The sequence below is a fragment of the Tachysurus fulvidraco genome, chromosome 2, assembly GCF_022655615.1.
Source record: "Tachysurus fulvidraco isolate hzauxx_2018 chromosome 2, HZAU_PFXX_2.0, whole genome shotgun sequence".
NCBI classification, from domain to species: Eukaryota; Metazoa; Chordata; class Actinopteri; order Siluriformes; family Bagridae; genus Tachysurus; species Tachysurus fulvidraco.
In genome coordinates, this window is record NC_062519.1 from 42,073,897 (window position 1) to 42,094,653 (window position 20,757).

A 20,757-nucleotide genomic window follows, 5' to 3' on the forward strand; every position below is an offset into this window, starting at 1 on the left:
CCTGTAGGAGCACCAAAATATACTGTATTGTGGGATTAAAAAACAGTCTCAATCTGAATACAGATATTTGGATAATGAAACAGATACAATTTGTGGCATTGCTTTACAGCCCTAGTATCTAGTTAATACCCTTATTTCGTTAGTGGCCCTGGAGAAAGTGTTTTTGTTTTAGGAGAGCTGGGTGAAAGATTCTCAGGTGTCTAAGCCTCTGGGTTTGTTTGCCTCACATAGCAGCCCCCCAGGGGACAGACCTGCGTTAGTTAGTGTCTTTGCCTAGCTCATTTTTTCAGTCCCCTCATCAGGCATGGCTGCCCCAATGTTTACCTGTGGGATGAATAATTAATGTGTTCTACCTGCTCTCTCATCTCAATGAGATGGACCTCTAGCTAATTAGAGAGAATCGTTCCTCGCACAACCTGCACTGGAGACAACTGCAGCAACAACAATAACAATAACAGCGAGAGTGGCAGCATAAAGTTTCCCGAATAAAAAGGTGTTTCTTGCTGAACCGGTGCAGCGGTGTGTGTGTGTGTGTGTGTGTGTGTGTGTGTGTGTGTGTGTGTGTGTGTGTGTGTGTGTGTGTTGGCTGCTGTTGGAGAAGCGTTAAACCAATTTAGGCACAGCAGTGGTCTCAAAGGGGCTGGGCGATTATTAATCCTAGGCCTCCCCAAGGGGGACTAATGACTCGACAGCACTCTCTCTTTTTTGCTTTCTCTTTCTCTCTTCCTCTTTCTCTCACCATCTTTTCTCGCTCACTCATTTCCATGCTCGGCCCTGCACAGTCAGCATAAAAAATACACAAAATGGTTCTGATGTGCTTCTGAGCCCATTAGTCTAACACTTAGAATTTAAAGTGCCTGTGAAATGGTTGGATGTCCGTCGGTCATTATTTGATTCCACATGTCTGCACGTCGGGCTGCACGTCGGTACAGCGGCAAGTTTTGCCACACGAGGGCTCACCAGTTCGATCCTGAGCTCGGGGTACTGTTTGAAAGTTATACCTGGGTCCGTAGGATTCCTCGAAGGTCTCTGTTAGGTTTGCACTTCTAAGGAGCAAGTTGGTGCTTATTATAGATATGTGTATATATTATATTATATTATATTATATATCCATTCATCCATCTTCTACCGCTTATCCGAACTTCTCGGGTCACGGGGAGCCTGTGCCTATCTCAGGCGTCATCGGGCATCGAGGCAGGATACACCCTGGACGGAGTGCCAACCCATCACAGGGCACACACACACTCTCTTTCACTCACACACTACGGACAATTTTCCCAGAGATGCCAATCAACCTACCATGCATGTCTTTGGACCGGGGGAGGAAACCGGAGTACCTGGAGGAAACCCCCGAGGCACGGTGAGAACATGCAAACTCCACAAACACAAGGTGGAGGTGGGAAAATATATATATACTTAAATATTACAGTGTGTACAGGGAGATGGTGATGGTGTCCCATTCAGGGTGTATTCCAACATCACACTCAGTGTTCCTGGGATAGATTCCAGATCCATCTCAACCCTGACCAGGATAAAGATCTCCTCAAGCTGAACGAATGTTGGTGTAAATTAGTCGAGACATTTAATTGGTGCTGCAGTTTGGAAAGTGCTAAACCGTTGCCATGCCAAGCTCCTATTACACCATGCTTAATGTATCAGGTTTCTTTTTTAAAGACATTTTGTGAGCTTGCTTTTCTCCTGGTTTATTTGCTTTCAACTTTTTCCCGGTGTATTTTCCAGTGCGTGCTGACGGACAGGGTGGGAGCAAGCAGAAGGCAGGACGGGGCTTTAATGCAGTATAGACTAAACCCAAAATTAGTGAGATGGATGAAGGGATATTTTAAAGGCTTGTTATTTTAAGGCAGCTGTTGCATGTCCTGGCAGTGGCTTTGTGATTACCGACCTCTCTCGTCCAGCGCCGTGCCAAAGACAGCTAGCTAAGTAGTGAGAAGGGCTGCAACACCATTCGATTCCCCTCTGTGGGAACACTACACAGCGTGCAAGTCAAATCTTGCCACCATGCCTGCCTTGCCTGTCCAGACTGACTTATGGCATACAGCAGTACCGAGTAAACCTGTTCTACACCGAGGAAAAAGGTGTGTGTGTATGTTTTTGAGGGTGGACCGCTCTGTTTTTGGGTGCATAGTATCCTTAAAGGGCCTAATTTCAGCATTCATTCATTTCCTACCGCTTATCCGAACTTCTCGGGTCACGGGGAGCCTGTGCCTATCTCAGGCGTCATCGGGCATCGAGGCGGGATACACCCTGGACGGAGTGCCAACCCATCACAGGACACACACACACTCTCATTCACTCACACACTACGGACAATTTTCCAGAGATCCCAATCAACCTACCATGCATGTCTTTGGACCGGGGGAGGAAACCTTAATTCCTTAATGTCTAGGAAATATAATGACACCGAAGATGCAGATTTTTTTTTAAATGCACTTGACACCCATGACCAGCTCTGACCAAGGGAGTGCAGCGGATACACTGCAGAAACGACAGGGAAGACGAGCGAAAGTGGCGAGAAACGCCGTCAGAGAAATCGCAAAAGGACGGGACGGGAAGAGCTGAAAGCCGATTCCGTCTGCATCGACAGGATTATCTTCACCAGAGAGCATTTTTGAGTCTCTTTTTTTCCTTCCAGCCTCCATACAGCAAATTGGTAAACTGATTAGATTGAGATTAGTGCATGCTGATAAGAGATTGGATGGATATACTATTGAGATTAAACGGATAACAAGATCAACTGATAGAGGAGTCGGGCTATTGCGTGTCTTCCTCTGCTTCCCGAGCTCTGTTGTAATTAAGGCTGTAAGGTGTGTGTGTAATCAAATAAATAAATAACGGTGGCATGATGCGATAATGAATTAATACATTACAAGAAGAGAATAAATAAGCTCCAGCTAATTGCACAAGATGGGTCTTTTTCATTAGCCTTTTTTTTTTGGAGGAAATCTCATTATATGCATCACAAACTATAATCCTTCTTTAGAAATATGTAAATTTACCGAGAATGGAAAAAAAGAAGGTGCACAGAGAAGTGGAGATGCTTCTGAATAGCACTTTGTCATGTGGACACGTGTTTTGGTTTTGCCCGCCACCTCGTTTGTCTGAGACGTGACCGAAATCCTGCAAACTCTTTCCTCGAAGTATAACATGACAATGATTCACGTCCATCTGTCTAAAAATACCGTGGATCTCTGCGCCGGGCCGGATCTGTATCGGCTCTGACGGCTATTCTACATCGCCGCCTCACTGCCGGAGACCGAGATTAAATCACAGAGCACTTCTGATTGGTCGGAGTGATTTTTATTTTGTTCATATTTAAAGCAGCTGCAGAATCCCAGGTTTATATTAATGCTCCTTTTAGTACGTTATCGTTTCCATAGTAACAGCACATTCGCAGAGACTGCGTTGTTGTTTTATTTTATTTTATTTATTTTTGTTTACAAGACAGAAGACCTCTCAAAAGTGGCTGTTGTAACGTATGTAAGTGATAAGACGGGTTCGGACATTAACCGTAACTATAAACGGATAAATAAATAAATAAATAAATAAAGCACTTAAAAGACAACGGGCTGCGCTGTTATTGGTAAAGATCCCGTTTCATCACCGCACGCCACCGTCGATGATTTTCCTGTAACAGCAGGACACAGGGTTTTATTTTATGATGTCATCGCACCGGTCGAACATTTTGTCACACCGTTTATTTGATTAAAAGCGCTCTGCAAGCATGCGATGAAAAAGCAGGACGGCAACAATGAGGATTTTAATCGTGACAGAAATCGCCTCGGCCGCTCGTTCGCCGTAATCTCAGAAGTACGGTCTGTCAAAGCTCGTATAAACACCAGTGTATATACTGATGCAGATCAACAAATATTAATTGTTATCCAGATAAACACATCTATAGTAATTAGATCAGAAAACAGATACGGGGCCTGATCATGTTGTGCATAATTACTGCAGAGAAACAACGCATGTCTATTAAGCCTCATTACGGATCTTCCATGGCTAGCAATCCAATTACCGCTAGTTTGGATATCAGAGTAAATAGGCAGATCAGGGAAACTAGCGAGCTTCATCGGTGGCCGGGTTTCTCCGCTGATCTGATCCGAGATCTGCTGCGTTCCTTCGGATTTTTGTTTTCATTTATTATTCGTTTGCAGAGACGTTGTCGGAGCTCAGTGGTTAAGGTGTCGGACTACAGATCTCAAGGTTGTGAGTTCAATCCCAGGTCCTGCGCAAGTCCTTCATCCCTCGATCGCTCAGTTGTATAAAACGAGATATAAATGGACGTGACTTTGGATAAGGGTCGTCTGCCAAACGCTGTAGATGTAAAACTTTGTCACAGAGCACGTCTGTAAACATCTGGATGTAGGTTTAGATCCCTGAAAAGCAAACCGAGGGCCACTGCGGCAAAGGAAAAAAAAAAAAAAAACCCTGACTCCGACGGGAACGTGAATAATTGGGATGAGTCTTTATGATTACAGCAGCAGTTTTTAGATACTTGACATTTCGGGTTTCTCATTATTTAGCATCGTGCTTGTAAATCCGTATTCGGTAAATGTTACGCATATTATCACACGTTCATCTTGACTTCTGTTGTTAGAGTCAGAGTCACGTGAGGAACTAGCATCCTTACACTAGCGAAGTAACGTCCGCACACAGCGTCTGTGCTTTGTGAAATAAACGGACAAAAAAACAAAAGATTCTTATCTGCTGAAGCATTAGGCGGTATATACGGTAGAAAGTGAAGTGACGTGACGTACGGCTAAGTACGGTCACTCAGATGTTCTCTGTGTTTGACCCATCCAAAGTGCGCACACACACACAGCAGTGAACGGACACACACACACACACACACACACACACACACACACACACACACACACACACACACACACACACACACCCGGAGCAGTGGGCAGCTACTGTATTTATGCTGCGGCGCCTGGGGAGCAGTTGGGGGGTTCGGTGCCTTGCTCAAGGGCACCTCGGTCGTGGTATTGCCGGCCCGAGACTCGAACCCACAACCTTAGGGTTAGGAGTCAAACTCTCTAACCATTAGGCCACGACTTCCCCAGTAGATATAGACACGAGCTGATTATAGGAAGTGCAAATCGAATGTGGGAAAGTAGCTACAGATTCGCGCTATTTTTTTTTCCCCGTTAAGAACCTTTTCCTCCGTTCGCTTCCCCGACTCAATTACAGCCCTGTGATGTTGTCGCCCCCCCCCCCCCCCCCTTACCGAGTGGCTAAACCCCTGCAGGAGGAGAGAGGAAAGGTTTATCGAGATCAAATCGCAAAACTTTCTTTTAATTAACAACACACTGAAGGGTATTTTTGCGAAGAAAAAAAAATAGATAGATAGAAAACAACCATCCATTTTTTTTTCCTATTAAGGAGAAATGTCAAGCGCGGTGTCTCGCGCAATAAGCTAAGCATGTCCCTTTTTCGCTGTCCCTCCTGACATCGCAGGCTAATTTTTCATGGTTATTTGAACTGGAAAATGAAAGAGAGGTTTGCGATTATTTCCTATAAATGACAACACAATCGCATTACGCTTGGCTACAAACAGGGAAGAGGATATTGCCTTTTCATATTTCATGTGGAAGTAATGGATGGGTTATGCAAAGAGGGCCCGAAAGAAAGACAAATGGAGAAAGATAGCAGCGAATATTTGATTTGTATTAGAAAGGTCCCTGAGAGTGGGACAGACGAGGCGAGTTTGGGGCTTTTTTTCAATAAGCGGTAGTGGTTGTGAAGATGCTTCGGAGTGTGTGCACAATGTAATCATCGGATTTCCATAGCGGATTGCTATTAGCGTCGACCGAGGTGGAACTGTAATGATGGGTTGCGTGTGTGTAGGGGGAAGGTGTTTGCTGCACACAGAGTCTTACTCTTTTTTCTTTTGTCCTTTTAATTTTTTTGAGCTGCTGAGGTGCAGCGTTGTGTGTTGTGTGTTGTGTGTTGTGTGTTGTGTGTTGTGTGTTGTGAGTTGTGTGTTGTGAGTTGTGTGTTGTGTTTTGTGTGTTGTGTGTTGTGTGTTGAGTGCTGTGTGTTGTGTGTTGTGTGTTGAGTGCTGTGTGTTGTGTGTTGTGTGTTGTGTGTTGTGTGTTGTGTGTTGTGCTTTGTGTGTTGTGTTTTGTGCATTGTGTTTTGTGCATTGTGTTTTGTGCGTTGTGTGTTGTGTGTTGTGAGTTGTGTGTTGTGTGTTGTGTGTTGTGTGTTGTGTGTTGTGTGTTGTGTGTTGTGAGTTGTGCTTTGTGTGTTGTGTTTTGTGCATTGTGTTTTGTGCATTGTGTTTTGTGCGTTGTGTGTTGTGTGTTGTGAGTTGTGTGTTGTGTGTTGTGAGTTGTGTGTTGTGTGTTGTGAGTTGTGTGTTGTGTGTTGTGAGTTGTGCATTGTGTTTTGTGCGTTGTGTGTTGTGAGTTGTGTGTTGTGTGTTGTGAGTTGTGTGTTGTGTGTTGTGTGTTGTGTGTTGTGTGTTGAGTGCTGTGTGTTGTGAGTTGTGTGTTGTGTGTTGTGTGTTGTGTGTTGTGTGTTGTGAGTTGTGTGTTGTGTGTTGTGTGTTGTGAGTTGTGAGTTGTGTGTTGTGAGTTGTGTGTTGTGTGTTGTGTGTTGTGTGTTGTGTGTTGTGTGTTGAGTGCTGTGTGTTGTGTGTTGTGTGTTGTGTGTTGTGTGTTGTGTGTTGTGAGTTGTGAGTTGTGTGTTGTGTGTTGTGAGTTGTGTGTTGTGTGTTGTGTGTTGTGTGTTGTGAGTTGTGTGTTGTGTGTTGTGTGTTGTGTGTTGAGTGCTGTGTGTTGTGTGTTGAGTGCTGTGTGTTGTGTGTTGTGAGTTGTGAGTTGTGTGTTGTGTGTTGTGTGCTGTGTGTTGTGAGTTGTGTGTTGTGTGTTGTGTGCTGTGTGTTGTGTGTTGTGTGTTGTGTGTCATGTGGCTCTGAACTTTAACTGTCACAGATTACAGACCTGAAAATTTCACTACATCCAATAGAAGCAGAGATGCTGAGTACACAAACATATCAATACCTACTCGATCTAGAGAGAGAGAGAGAGCGGAGAAGAGAGAGAGAGAGAGAGGGAGAGAGAGAGAGAGAGAGAGGAGAGCGAGCAGAGAGGAGAGGGTGAGAGAGAGGAGAGAGTAGGAGAGAGGAGAGAGAGAGAGATAGACGAGATAGAGATAGGAGAGCGAGAGAGAGAGAGAGAGAGAGAGATAGGAAGATGAGAGAGAGTGAGCAGAGATGGGAGAGCATAGATGAGTTATAGTATATATATTATAATATTTATATAGATATATAGTTTTTGGTATGAGATTAGTTTACGATGATTATATATAGGATATATAATGATATATGTTGATCTCTATGTTATGTTAGATATGTATCTATGGATATGACTTAGGTATATCTATGATATCTATGATCTATATATATATTATATATGATCATATCCATATCTCATATAAGTCTCTCTATATCTATCATAGTATATATATCTCTTCTCTATCTCTCTCTCTCTCTCTATCTCTCTCTCTTTATCTCTCTCTCTCTCTCTCTCTCTCTCTCTCTATCTCTCTCTGTCTCTCTCTCTCTCTCTCTCTCTCTCTCTCTCTCTCTCTCTCTGTCTCTCTCTCTCTTTATCTCTCTCTCTCTCTCTGTCTCTCTCTCTATCTTTTTGTCTCTCTCTTTCTGTCTCTCTCTCTCTTTATCTCTTTGTCTCTCTCTTTCTGTCTCTCTTTCTGTCTCTCTGTCTCTCTCTCTCTCTCTGTTTATCTCTCTCGCTCTATTTCTCTCTCTCTCTCTCTCTCTCTCTCTCTCTCTCGCTGTCTCTCTCTCTCAGATTTCTTAAAATGAAATCGATTAACAAAAAAATGAATAAAAAATCAGAACTCTTGGATATTCTGTTTTATCAGCTAATGCGCTCTTATAAACTTTCATCAGCGCAATAAGCAGCCAAGTGTTTGGCCCCCTTGTGACAGGATGCAGTGTGTGTGTGTGTGTGTGTGTGTGTGTGTGTGTGTGTGTGTGTGTGTGTGTGTGTGTTTGTGTGTGTGTGTGTTGTATACACAACATACACCTAAGAATCGATTTTGGGGAGCCGACACCTCCTAGCGAGCGGTCAACACACAGGCCGAGCTACTACAAAGATATGCAAATCGCCGAACTCGATAAATCAACAGGCGGTGGATCTTTTTCAGACGGCTCCCCTACAGCCTGCGGTGTCCAAAGAGAAACATAAACAGATGAGCAGAACATTAACAGACAGGCGCACAACTCGTGTGTGTGTGTGTGTGTGTGTGTGTGTGTGTGTGTGTACCTGCTCGGCTTGGCTCGCTATTTATTTATTTGTTTGTTTGTTTGTTTATTTATTTATTTAGAGTGAGGGTCCCTCAAGAAGAGATGCCGAGCGTTTAGCAGGTGCTTTACTCTCTCATTTCTACAGACAGATATGAGGTGTGTGTTATAAGCCCGGGGTCTCTAACCGGTGGACGTAGCGCGGTGTGTTTGGAAAAATAAATTCAGCAGCTGAATAACGATCACCGTGTAAAAGTTTTTTTTTAAATCCCGTTCGTTGTTCAGCAGCTTTACGTTCCTAAACTTCAAATATCAGGGCTTCTGTTATCAGGACGATCAGAGAGTTTATTATAAACGATTGATCTTATCGGACGGCCCACTGTACAGAGACGTATACAGCCAGAGCTTACGAATGTGCTCCGTCTGGTAATTAACACTGAACCTGAACACACGGAGTGATGAGCTATGAACTAAACCGCTGTGACAATTTCAGGTTATGTGATTTTTATATCCATTTTTTTTCCCACCCAATGAAAAATCAATACTTTTTTCTGTAGATATTCAGAGCACGGTAATGCTTTCAGCACTGATGGGGTTAGGTAGGTGTGTGTGTGTGTGTGTGTGTGTGTGTGTGTGTGTTGGGAGGGGGGGTAGATTGCGAGGGTGGGGGGAGCTCAGTGAGCTGTCACAACTGTACCATCGCATTTTCCGAGCCACTGGTGAACATTTGAGATTTGATGTGACTGTCCTTCACGACAACACCCATGTCCTCTATCCTCTTTCTTTTTTTTTTTCTTTTCTTTTTTTTTTTGCCTCTCTTCATCCTCCTCCTCCTCCTCCTCCCTCTCCTAGTCCTCTTCCTCTTAAGTGGTGTGAATGAGAGCGAAACCCAGGATTAGAAAGATTGTGCACAATTCCAGCTCGAGGGAACGAAAGCGAGAGGAGAGTTCCTCTGTCTGTTGAGGGGGAAGAGGACTGATGTCCATCTGGTCTGTCTTTGTGCACCAAGATGTCCTCGAGGCCAGTCCGGAGACTGGCGGTGAAAAGCACAGTCCATAAACACACACACACACACACTGTCTGGTCGTGTGTGTAACACTCTCAGAAAGCTTTGCTGACATTAACCCACTTTCCAACAGCCAATTCATTTCAATCCACAGGATGATGGTCATTTGTTTTGATTTGGATTTCACTTTATTCGTTCGTTCCTTCATTCATTTATCCATCTTTCAGCTCAGGACAGTATTGGATCCTGACTCTATCCCAGGAACGCTGGGTCTAAACCCCTTTCAGTCATTGACACCTACATAGAAAATCCACTTGCATCTATATATATATATATATATATTTATTTATTTATTTATTATATTTATTATCTATATTACCTGGAGAACCGTGAGGTGGCGTCTCTCCCTGCCGCCGTACCTCCGTTCTGATACATGAGCGGTACAAGAATTGGCAACTGGATATTTAGATATTTTCTGTTAGAAACCTTTGTGACATGGCGAGTGACGGCGGTTAAGAACAAGCCTTCGTGACGCGAGCAAATTAGTTCTGCGGATCTCTAAAACAAATCCGGTCTGCGTGTGATCCGGGCTAAGCACCGAAAGTGACTTTGTAAAGGCTTGAGGGATCAAATTAAAAGTATTGCACCGGAGGGGAGGGGCTGAGGGGGTGTGTAAGGGGTTACGGGTTGAATAATGGGTGTGGGGGGTGGTAAGGGGAGCCCCTCGGTTGAATTGTTCTAAGGTGGCGTGAGCTTTCCCTCCTGTTTGTGATTAACTTTGCTGTTTAAACTTTTTAGTTATTAGCCTCCCAGGCCACTCGAGAGCTGAGGTGCCTCCTGCCTCTATCTCCATCTCTCCTCCTTCTCCTCCTCCTCCTCCTCCTTTTCCTCTCCTCTCTCCTCCCTCTCCAGCACGGAATATTCATTCACATTTAGATCACGGGGTCACGCTGGGGCCAGAGAGGAGCGAGGCGCATGGATTTTTTTAGGAGCCCGCTCTGGGATCCGTCCGGCGCGTAACTCGGCCTCGGCCCTCCGAACCGAAAAGGTAGTGCGCTTGCTTTCAGTGCCGTGTTTCAGAGATGTAGTGTTTGAGAACGTAGTGTTTGTGTGTGTGTGTGTGTGTGGGGGGGGGGGTGTCAGATGCAGAAGGGTATGTGTGAGAGAGAGATAAACAGTGTGTGCGTATGTGTGTGTGTGTGTTTGTGGAACTGTGGGATGTGCCTTAGGTCTGAGTGGAAGGCTTGTAGAGGAAGGCATGGATAGAAGGAGGGTGTGTGTGTGTGTGTGTGTGTGTGTGTGTGTGTGTGTGTGTGTGTGTGTGTGTGTGGTGGTGGTGGTACTGAGTGGTCAGCGCGTGTTGCTCAGTGACGTTCAGGTCTCTAAGCATGACTCATGCTCTGTGTTTATGGTGGCAGAAGACTTTATCTAATATACACCATAGCCTGTGTGTGTATGTGTGTGTGTGTGTGTGTGTGTGTGTGTGTGTGTGTGTGTGTGTGTGTGTGTGTGTGTGTGTGTGTTTACAAGCACAGTATAAATATTTAGTGTTTAAAGCCCTTGCATATGTTAAATCTTTATTATGAGGATATAAACCTTTTTTTTTGCTCACGTGCACTCAGGATGTTTGAGGTTCTTCGTTTTTTTCTGGTTTGTTTTTCCAGTCGGACCGTCGTGCGTCCATCCGGTGTGCAATACGCTGTGTGTTCTGGTTTTAGAGGTGGTTTTAGTGTTGTGAGTGTGTGTGTGTGTTTTGGAAATCAAAAAAAGGGGGGAAGGGGTTCACATGTGGACGGTTCACAGTGGTGCTGATATGAAGACTGGGCAATGCATGAAATCCCCCAGCATGGGCGCCTGTGCCTCCATTGTCCCTCAGACCCCTTCTGTCATTTTCATTTTCCGCCGCCCGGTCCGGAGTCAGTCCGGCTTTGATATAGGGAAGGGGTGCGGGAGCAAAGAGGGAAGGGGTGTCGAGCATTAAGGAAGGGGTGGAGGGGGGTGTTATGGATGGTGGAGGGGGTTAGGGGATTCGGAGGAGGGGAAGGGATAAAAATAAAAAAGAAGGAGAAGAAGAAACCAGACAGGCAGAGAGATAGAGTCCATGAGGTGTGAAATACGATTGCTTTTTTTTTATCCGACAGCACGGCTTGAAAGAAAAAGGAAGCTGTCCGGACTGGGACACGGAGAGGAAAACCAGAAAATGGGAATTTCGGTCGAGGTAGCCGAGGATTTCCAGTGACGTCGAAACGACACGCGGCGTCCGGTCGATCTCGAAGGGAAACTCCTCCCTCGGACACGTTTAATACTTCATATGCAAATTTCTAGTGATTCTGCTGTTAATTCCATTCGCATTCTAAAGTTCGTTCTCGCTCCTTCTTCTCGCTCGATCTAATTTTTTTTAAAGGAGAATTGTTGCAAGCACCGGACTCCCAGAATGCAATGCAGCGGCGTGACATAGCGGATGGAGTTTGGAGTTTTGCTAGTTAGCGATCTCATGGTTAGCATGAACGTCTGAGCGGCGGGAATAGCTAAGGTACTAAAGCGCCGCTGCATCACCCACGTCACTCTCTGAGACGAAGCGAGGATTAATCCCTAACGTGCGTCGATGACAGTCATGTAGTCGAACAGCATTGTGGGTAACGTCCTGTAGACCTGCATGTAGATGAAAGAGGTTTAATCATAAAAAAAAAAAAAAAAGAAATACTTGAGGATACTAAATATATTTATAGACGAGTCAAGGTTCAGATCGGAGCTCATGCCTTGGTAGAAAGCTGCAGGTCTTCCTTCAATCCTTCAATTCAGGTGCATTTCTGCTTGACCTTTTTTTTTCTGAAGGATTGTACGCTCCAGCAGGGACACGGGGTCGCTCGTGCGGACGTACGTATGTGCTGGCCATCCGGAGAGCGCTGGGCAGCATGTATTATTTATTTGGTGGTTTGTGCCTGTCAGTACGATTAGTATGTGTGTAATCACTGCTTCTTCCTCGGGAAAGGAGAGCAAAGGCAGCTCGGCTTTCTCATCTGAAGGTAATCTCGCTGTCTTCTGAGTCTCATCTCCGACGCTCACTTCCTGCCCAGCATCTGCTTTTGTCATCTGCGCATATTTCTCTTGCCATTTTTTTTCCTGAAACAGCCTTGTACTGTATCTGTCTGAACCTTCCTCCATCTATTATGTGTGTGTGTGTGTGTGTGTGTGTGTGTGTGTGTGTGTGTGTGTGTGTGTGTGTGTGTGGCATGCTTATTCCCAGCTTGTATAGGGTGACACCTATAGGTCTACCAGAGCCCTTACATTGTATATATATATGTGTGTGTGTGTGTGTGTGTGTGTGTGTGTGTGTGTGTGTGTGTGTGTGTGTGTGTGTGTGTGTGTGTGTGTCAGAGACAAGCGAGGACGTTTTCCTGTTTAAACAGCATCCTGATGTTGTCCCTTTTCACCATTAAATGCAGGATTTTTTTCCCATGTAGTGGATTTATTAAAGATTAGATAAGAGCAGAGGTTTAATATTAAGGTTAATTAATACAATTAATTAGAGAAGCTTCACAGTAGCCGCCCTACGTTATTATTATTATTATTCAGTTCCAGGTTGACCTCGGTTTTCCTCCTAGCGTCCCTCCTCCCTCCGTTTTCTGCCTCCTCTCGTGACCTTTTATTAATTATACTGGCCTGAGTTTAATCATTGTGTAGTACTGCAGCATGGCGGAGGAGATGAAGGATAGACTCAGGCGTCCGGCGCTTAAAGACGTGCGGCTCGTGTGGAATTAAACGTCTACGTGTCTGCATATATTACACGGGTTTAACGTGCAAGGTACGGAGAGAGAGAGGGGGGGGGGGGGAGAGGGGGGGGAGAGAGAGAGAATCATATATCTTGATTAAAAAACTAAATGAAGAAGTCGTGTAGAGGCGAAGGAGAGGGTGAGGGAGAGGAAGAGGAAGACAAAGCATGAGAGACAGAGCAGAGCTCACTGACCGAGTCGGGCCTGGGAAACGTTAAAGTGACAGCTGTGTGAGTTTTAATGGACTTGAGTTTTAATGGAGAGAGAGAGAGAGAGAGAGAGAGAGAGAGAGAGAGAGAGAAGGAAAGAAAGAGCGCATGTACCTGTGCAAAGTAGGAATTAGACACATGGTTAGCTCTTCCAGAGGTGAAAATGTACTCGAGGATTATTGTGTAATCTTCGTGCCTCTCTCTCTCTCTCTGTCTCTCTGTGTATGTGTGTGTGTGTGTGTGTGTGTGTGTGTGTGTGTGTGTGTGTGTGTGTGTGTGTGATGGATTTCCTCGGATGGGGTTTGTCTCGAGTCCCGAGCGGTGGCTCTCCTCCCTGTTTCCATGGCTTAGACCCGCCTCACGAAGCTCAAGGATGTGCTGCGCCGAGTGGAAATCGTCGGTTGCCTTGGAAACATAATAGAACGTACACATTTATGAAAGAATAAAAAAGCAATATATAGGGTGTAATCTGTGGAGAGCGCTTAAATCGGCGTTTAAAAAAAAATCAGATTGTTCCACTTAAATACTTTTGTTTAAACGGAGGATCGGTCCGTTCCGAGCGGCAATAAGCCCTAACGACGTAATCCATATCAGCATCATCACACACACACACACTCTCACACACACACACACACACACACACACACACACACACACACACACACACACACACACACTCACACACACACAGAAACGAAGTATCGAACCCAGACGTTACCTGCGTCGCTGCTCGCTTATCGAACCGCTTGCTTTGTTTCTGAGCAACAAAAAATCGACTTTGAACAACGACCGGCGCAATTTGCGTCTATGATACACAGCGGATCTGTTTAGCGACGCCATCCGGCGATGTAAAAATCACTGTTGCGTTTACAACAAGTTTGTTCGCACCTTGTCTCGTTAAGGTTGAGGAGAAAGACGTGCAGAGTTCCGGCGGAGAGCTGAAAGAGCTGAAAGAGCTGAAAGAGTCGTTTTAATAAACGACTCTTTTCTTTAACTTCTTTTTAAAGCGATTCAGCGATTCAGTGATTCAGCGATTCAGTGACCGTGATGGCGTTTAAAACCACAATAACTTTTATATTATCCATGCAGCTAAACCTTTAACCTTTAGTCCAAACTTTTTAACACATCTCAAGCATCATTTTGAGAGTTTACGTAACGATAAGAACACCGAACGTAACGCTGAAATAATATCCTGTCATTTTATCATTCGCACGACAAAGTTACGGTCGTCAACGTCAAGGAAAACCGATAAAAAAACGTTTACTTTCGTTGTTTTTCTCCAGAAAAGTTTAGTCTGTGTTTTGGGGATCAGTCCAAAATATATAAAGGGAGGTGTGGCAAGGGTTCAGGTGAGGAAGGAAGGAAATAAAAAAGAAATAAAATGTGGAGGATTTGTAGAAAAGGACGTTTCAGGAGCGATGTTCGTGTGCAAAAATGCTATAATGCTACGTTATGTTAATTCTGTAGATGTTGTACATTGTGATGTGATGTAGGATGTCGTGGAGGGGATTTTAAACGTGTTTAAAAAAAAGTCTTTTAGCTCAGATTTAAATATATATTTGTAAAAGTTTAGAATCCGACGATTAAGTCGAACGTAATTGAAGCGTCTCGGTCGTAGAACCTTTGAGAGTTCGGCCAGAGGTACGAGCCCTTAAGAGCGTCCACGGAGGCGCGGTGATATAAAGTTTAATGGATTATCTGGTGGCTGTCGGAGCTGAGGCATGAGATTCGGGTTTCACGTCGGAGCTCCGAGGCCCAAGCGAGTCTTCAGACAGCTGGAACGTTATTGGACGGTAAAAAGTGTTTTAAGTTGGGGGTTTGGAGTGCGGTGTGGTGATGGAGAGCTCGGGCAGCTGCACTAAACCTCAACGGGATGAATATTTGAACAGAAGCTATTGTTGCGGCATCGATATATCAATCGCCGTGCAGGTAGAGAGCGGAAACAGGATTTTAGTTAAAGGGGTGTGTGTGTGTGTGTGTGTGTGTGTGTGTGTGTGTGTGTGTGTGTGTGTGTGTGTGTGTGTGTGTGTGTGTGTGTGTGTGTGTGTGTGTGTGTGTGTGTGTGTTGGGTTCAAACGACATTTTAAGTACATTTGCTGAGAATTAGCTGACTTGTGTAATAACCGATAAGGTGTATTGACCGGACAGTAATGCTGTTCAATCGATGGAGGGCGTCTTCGCGTGCAAACATGGACCGGGGAGGGGGTTAAGCAGGAAGGGGGGTGTTTGGAGGGGGCTTAAGGAGTTTTGCACGAGGGAGAGAAAAAAAAAAAGATTGATGCTCACTTTATTACCTGTTTTTCAGTGTCTTCCTCTGGCTTTACTTACACATAGCGTTATCGGAGATCCATTGTTAGGAGTTTGCTGCTTTTAAGCGGGGCAGATCTATCGAACCGAGGGCTTTTAAAGACGTTACAGGGGGATTTCTGTTTGACTTGGCAAAATAAAACGAATCGTGGCCCCCGTTTTAAAAAATTCATGATTCATTTATGTATTTTTATAGATATATGTAGTGCATTACGGCCGGTTTGAGGGATGATCCGGAGCCAGATATCGTGGGTGAGAAGCGGACGAGACGTAGACAGCGGCTTGGGACTGCAATTACGATTGTGGGGAGAAGGTTCCAGAGGGGAGGAGGAGAGGGGAAATCTCTCGCTCGGCTGTTGAAGTCGAAACAGGCTTTTCGGCACAGTTATTTTTCCTGTCTGCATACTTTGGCGTTTGGAAAATGTGTCTATGTCTCTACCACATGTGTGCGGTGCGCGCGTGCGTGCGTGCTAGTGTGTGTGTGTGTGTGTGTGTGTGTGTGTGTGTGTGTTTTCTCTTCAGTTTTATGCACATATTAAAACAGAGGAAGCTATAAAGATATTTGTGTCATGGACCTGCATAAATGAAGAATTATATACTTCTAAAGAGAGCCGTAAAAATGACGGCAGTAACAATGACTATAATTACAAAAGCAAAAAAAATAAATAAATAAAAGTAAAGATCTAAAAAAAATAAAATCTAATGAGTAATGAACGGTTAAATAAGTCTTATTTGCTGCTGGTGGGGGAAAAAAAGTTAATCACGGAGCATACGATGAGGGTGATGAGGGAAAGGCCTCCACCCACTGTCTTTGTGAACACGTCTCAGCCAATGCTATCGCCGTGCAGCGCTATAGAGGAGGAAAAAAAAAAAGACGCCGCCGTCCCTTTAAGTGCTTCCACCAATTCTGATGGGGTGGTGATTTACATATCCCGTCCTCTCCTCCCCCTTCAGGCGAGTTGAGTGAGGATGTGGAGGCTGCCAGCGAGACCACCACAGACCAGGAGGACCAAACCAAAGACAGAGAGTGTGGGGGGGAGAAGGAGCTCACCAAAGAGACAGGTAAGGCCTTAACTTAGTATAAAGAGGGTGGGGGTAAGGGGTGCATGGGGAAAGGGGGTTGGTGGGGGGCGGGGTATTCATATAACACAGGGATGAGGGTGGGCAGGACACGTGTTTATTTCTCCAGAGTACTCGGAGTAACCATTTTTATCCTCGGCCTACATTCATTAACTAATTACACCTTTTACCACAATTTTTTTTTTTTGGAAGCTACAAACGACTTTCCTTGAATCAGACTTAATTTAATAGCTTTTCAGTTTTCACTCTGGAGGATTTTTGCAGTTCGTTGGAATTCCCTGATAAATTAGCCCAATCTGATGAAGTGACAAAAACACGTTCGGTCTCCATAGGGCTCGTGGGCGGAGCTCGTAGCGCTCGACACGTGACTCCGGCCTCACGTATTTTGAAGAGAGTGCTCGTCGAAGAGAAAGAGGAGGAGGAGGGTGATGGTGATGGTGGCAGGTGCAGGTGTCAGGTTGCATGGAGAGGTGTGTTAGGGGTAAGGGGAGGGGGGGCAGGTCAGACTGTAAATCAGGGTTTTGTTTTTTTTTCTTTCTTCTTTCTTTTGGAGCCGGAGGCCGGAGGGAGGCCGAGGATTTGAGAAGGATTGTGTGGGGACGGCGTGCGGAGGTGGGGTCGTAGCGTCTCGGTCTGCCGCTGCACTGCTGATGTGCGCTGACCACCGTGACATGACGTGTGAGACCTCATAAGGTCACGTGTACGACTCCGTAGCTTCGGCACAGATCGTTCAGGTCGTACACGAGTCGTAGTGAACCTTCGTTATGTGATATTTTCTTCTACGTTTTGTTGCACAAAGGAGATTTAATATTTAAAGGAAATTATATTTTTAATAATAATAATAATAATAATAATAATAATAATAATAATAATAATAATAATAATAATAATAATAATAATAATAGTCACCCAAATGACGATGAGGTTCCCCTTTGAGTCTGGTTCCTCTCAAGGTTCCTTCCTTTACCATCTAAGGGAGTTTTTCCTCCCCACAGTCACCTGAGTCACCTCAGACTTGTTCATAGGGGATAAATACATACACATTTATATATAACTAATATTAATCTTGAATTTTTTATTATTATTATTATTATTATTTAATCTTTATATTAAGTTCTTGTTTAATGTTCTGTAAAGCTTCTTTGAGACAAATCCATTGTTAAAAGCGCAATACAAATACGTTTGAATTAGAATTTAAATTTGAATAGTTTTAAAATGGCGTTAAATTATTAAATAATTACATTTTAAATCTGTTTTATTTTTAAATGGAACTTTTTACTGTTTACATTTAATGATATTTTTTACATGCAACGCTACACAGGCAACATAACAGTTTAAAATTGTATTTACTTGTTATTTTTTACTAGCTAAACCCACGCTAAGAGTAAAAGTAGACACATCACTCGCTGCTACGTGAATCTTCCAGACGAAAAACAAAAAAAATCCTTCATCCTTTCTTCCCGATCCATTTGTACGTCGACGTCGTTCCGAACGGAAATTAGAATAGAAACAATCTGAAGCGTTTGTACACGATTCATATTTTATGCGGAAAGTCTGAATAAAGTTTTTCGCATGTTTGAAGCCAAATCTTTGTAAAAAAAAAAAAAAAACCTCTTTGATATTCAGACTTTTTAAATGAAATATTAAACGAGCCCGAGCTGTTTGTGTGCTTTGAGCGAGTGGCGCTCTTCCTTTGATGGGCGGACGTAACGATATGCAAAAATAATGTGAAATATATAAAATAAAGCACGCGTAAAAATAAAAGCGTTAAAGCGAGCTGCGCGATTAATAATTCAGTCGTACCTGTGGTGCTGCGGGAAGATGACTCTTCACATTAGGACCCCTGCGTTTGTTTCTGAAAGGCCCGCAATTTTATTCAAGAATATCCGACTCCTTCTCGGCCCCTCCCCCGCTGTCAGTAGCTAATCACCAAATAAGTGTGTTTCTGTGTTTTCACCAGAGAACGACGTGCTTGTGTATAAAAAATTCACAGGCTTCCCAGCAGCTTATTAGAAACACTTAGTTTAAAAATAGCAGCAGCGTTACGAAGCCAGGTCTTGGTGGCGTTTGATGTCTGAAGAAAGGTGGAAGGGGGAGGAAGCAGGGGGAGGAAGGATGGAGGTGAGAAACCTGACGGCGTCGTGATCTCACATGCAGGATACCGCTTTAATGGAAGGTCTTTTTTTTTTTCCTCCGTCTATCCGACGGGGTATGACGAGCAGGAACGGTTTACTTTAACTCTTGTTTTTGGACCGAGCCACGTTACAGACGCCGCTAAGCTGTAATTTCCAGGCTCTGTTATTAAGTTCTGTGATTAACATTATTGAAGTTCTCTCTCGTCCCTGGAACCTGGCTGCTTTTCCAAATGACACTTGCTGTCAGATAGAGAGCATTAGCGCCATAAAAAAAAAACCCAGCGACGTCTTTCTTCCCGCTTTTTTTTTTTTTTTTTTAAGCTACCGTCAATCTGATGGCTGTCTTTTTTTTTTCTCTTTGCGAACTGACAGTGCCGCTCACAATTCATTAAACGCATTTAGAAAGACACAAGAGAGCCCGCTCGCACGTGTTAAGCATGTCATCCGCTAAAAGACGGCGTTTGTTTGTCATCAAACACACTGACGCTTTTTAAACATGCTGACAGCAGGAGAGAAAAAGAAAGTTCGTAATTATTCCACGTTAAAGGTGAGACAGAAAGACGCTGCTTCTGGGTTGTTGGGTTTGTTTCTCTTTTTGGTCTGAAGGTAGTGACGTAATTAACCGCGTTTACGTCACGGATTTCGTCGATTGTAAGACCGAAGCTGTGACTGCAATAAAACGTAGAATTGTTGATGTAGCAACGTTTTTTTTTGTTTTTTTTTTATTGTTATGGATTTTATGTGGGATTTATTTACGTAAGGAGTCTCCAGTGTCAGCACTTATGAGTTAAAGCTGTAACTTGACGTTTTCTGACGATCTTAAAGACAGAGCAGTTTCGCCGTTTTTCAGCGACGTGACGATCTGCGTTTTTTTTTTGTTTGTTTGTTTGTTTGTTTTTTTGTTTTTCAGGCGAAACCAGATTTTTTTTTATCGATTTGTTTATCGATGCTACGCCATAGATGACAACTCATTTGTTTCACGCTACATCAATATAAATGCATAAAAAGTCTTAAAAAACTGACGTCTCTTAAGAGGAACCGGACTGAAAAGAATCGTCTTCCGTACGATAACCGGTCGTTGATTATTTTCCTGTCGCAGCACCACAAACCTCTGTTACATCAGTAAACATGAATATTCCCTAGTGCACAGACTGATAACTCCGAAAGGCACGTTTGTGTATCTTTTCTTTAAAAAAAAAAAAAAGAATCGAATAGAACTGAGTCATTTAAAGAATCAAATGGTTAAAGAATCGAACGGTGAGAGATTATGATTCAAACCTTCCACATAAGCACTGCAGCAGGGGTTATAAAATATTTATAAAAGGCCACAGCCTCATCACAAACACCGTCCTCACCTAACAGAGGCAGAAGTAGTCTAATGGAGGGATTGTGCTATGATACCATATGATAGCAACCTTTCTCTTTTTTAATTTTATATTTTAATATATATATAAATATAAGCTGACACGCCTACACCTAAGCTGAAAAGAGAGAGAGAGAGAGAGTGGTTGGAAGGAGAAGGGGGTTGAGCGAGAGAACAGAAGCAACGAGGTGGGGCGAAAAAAGACGAGTGTGATTGTTAATATACTTAAGGGCTTGCTGGAGCTGCCACAATATGATTTGACGTGTTTAACATAAATATACAGGGAGAGCTGCGACTGAGGTGCTTTTTATATAAGGGGGAGAAAAAGGGATAGAGAAAGAGGGAGGAGGAGGGGAAGGAGGAATGGAGGTCCCGAGCAATTGAGGTTTATGAATAATTCCTTGCAAACCCCCCCCTCCCCAATCTCGTTTCATCGCATCGTCCCTGACTTTTAAATTACTGGAGCCAGAGCGAGGGAGGAAAAATAATTTTGCAGAGCAGGTCATCCGGATTGTGACACCGAACACAGCAGCCAGCCAAATTGGTTCCATTTCTGTTCTCTTATATATTTACTCAGATGTA

The 20,757-nt window shown here is 43.9% G+C and overlaps 1 protein-coding gene across 3 annotated transcripts in view; it reads left to right on the forward strand.

Annotated features, from left to right (window-relative positions):
• Window positions 1-20,757, forward strand: part of zfhx3b (zinc finger homeobox 3b) — a 165,387-nt gene that overhangs the window by 122,091 nt on the left and 22,539 nt on the right. For 2 of the 3 annotated variants that reach the window (XM_047807003.1, XM_027178505.2), the window contains exon 5: window positions 16,552-16,659. The exons of the other annotated variant lie outside the window; for it this stretch is intronic. In XM_047807003.1, the coding sequence (XP_047662959.1) occupies window positions 16,552-16,659 (108 nt within the window). The remainder of the gene's footprint in view (window positions 1-16,551; window positions 16,660-20,757) is intronic. 3 annotated transcript variants of the gene reach the window in all.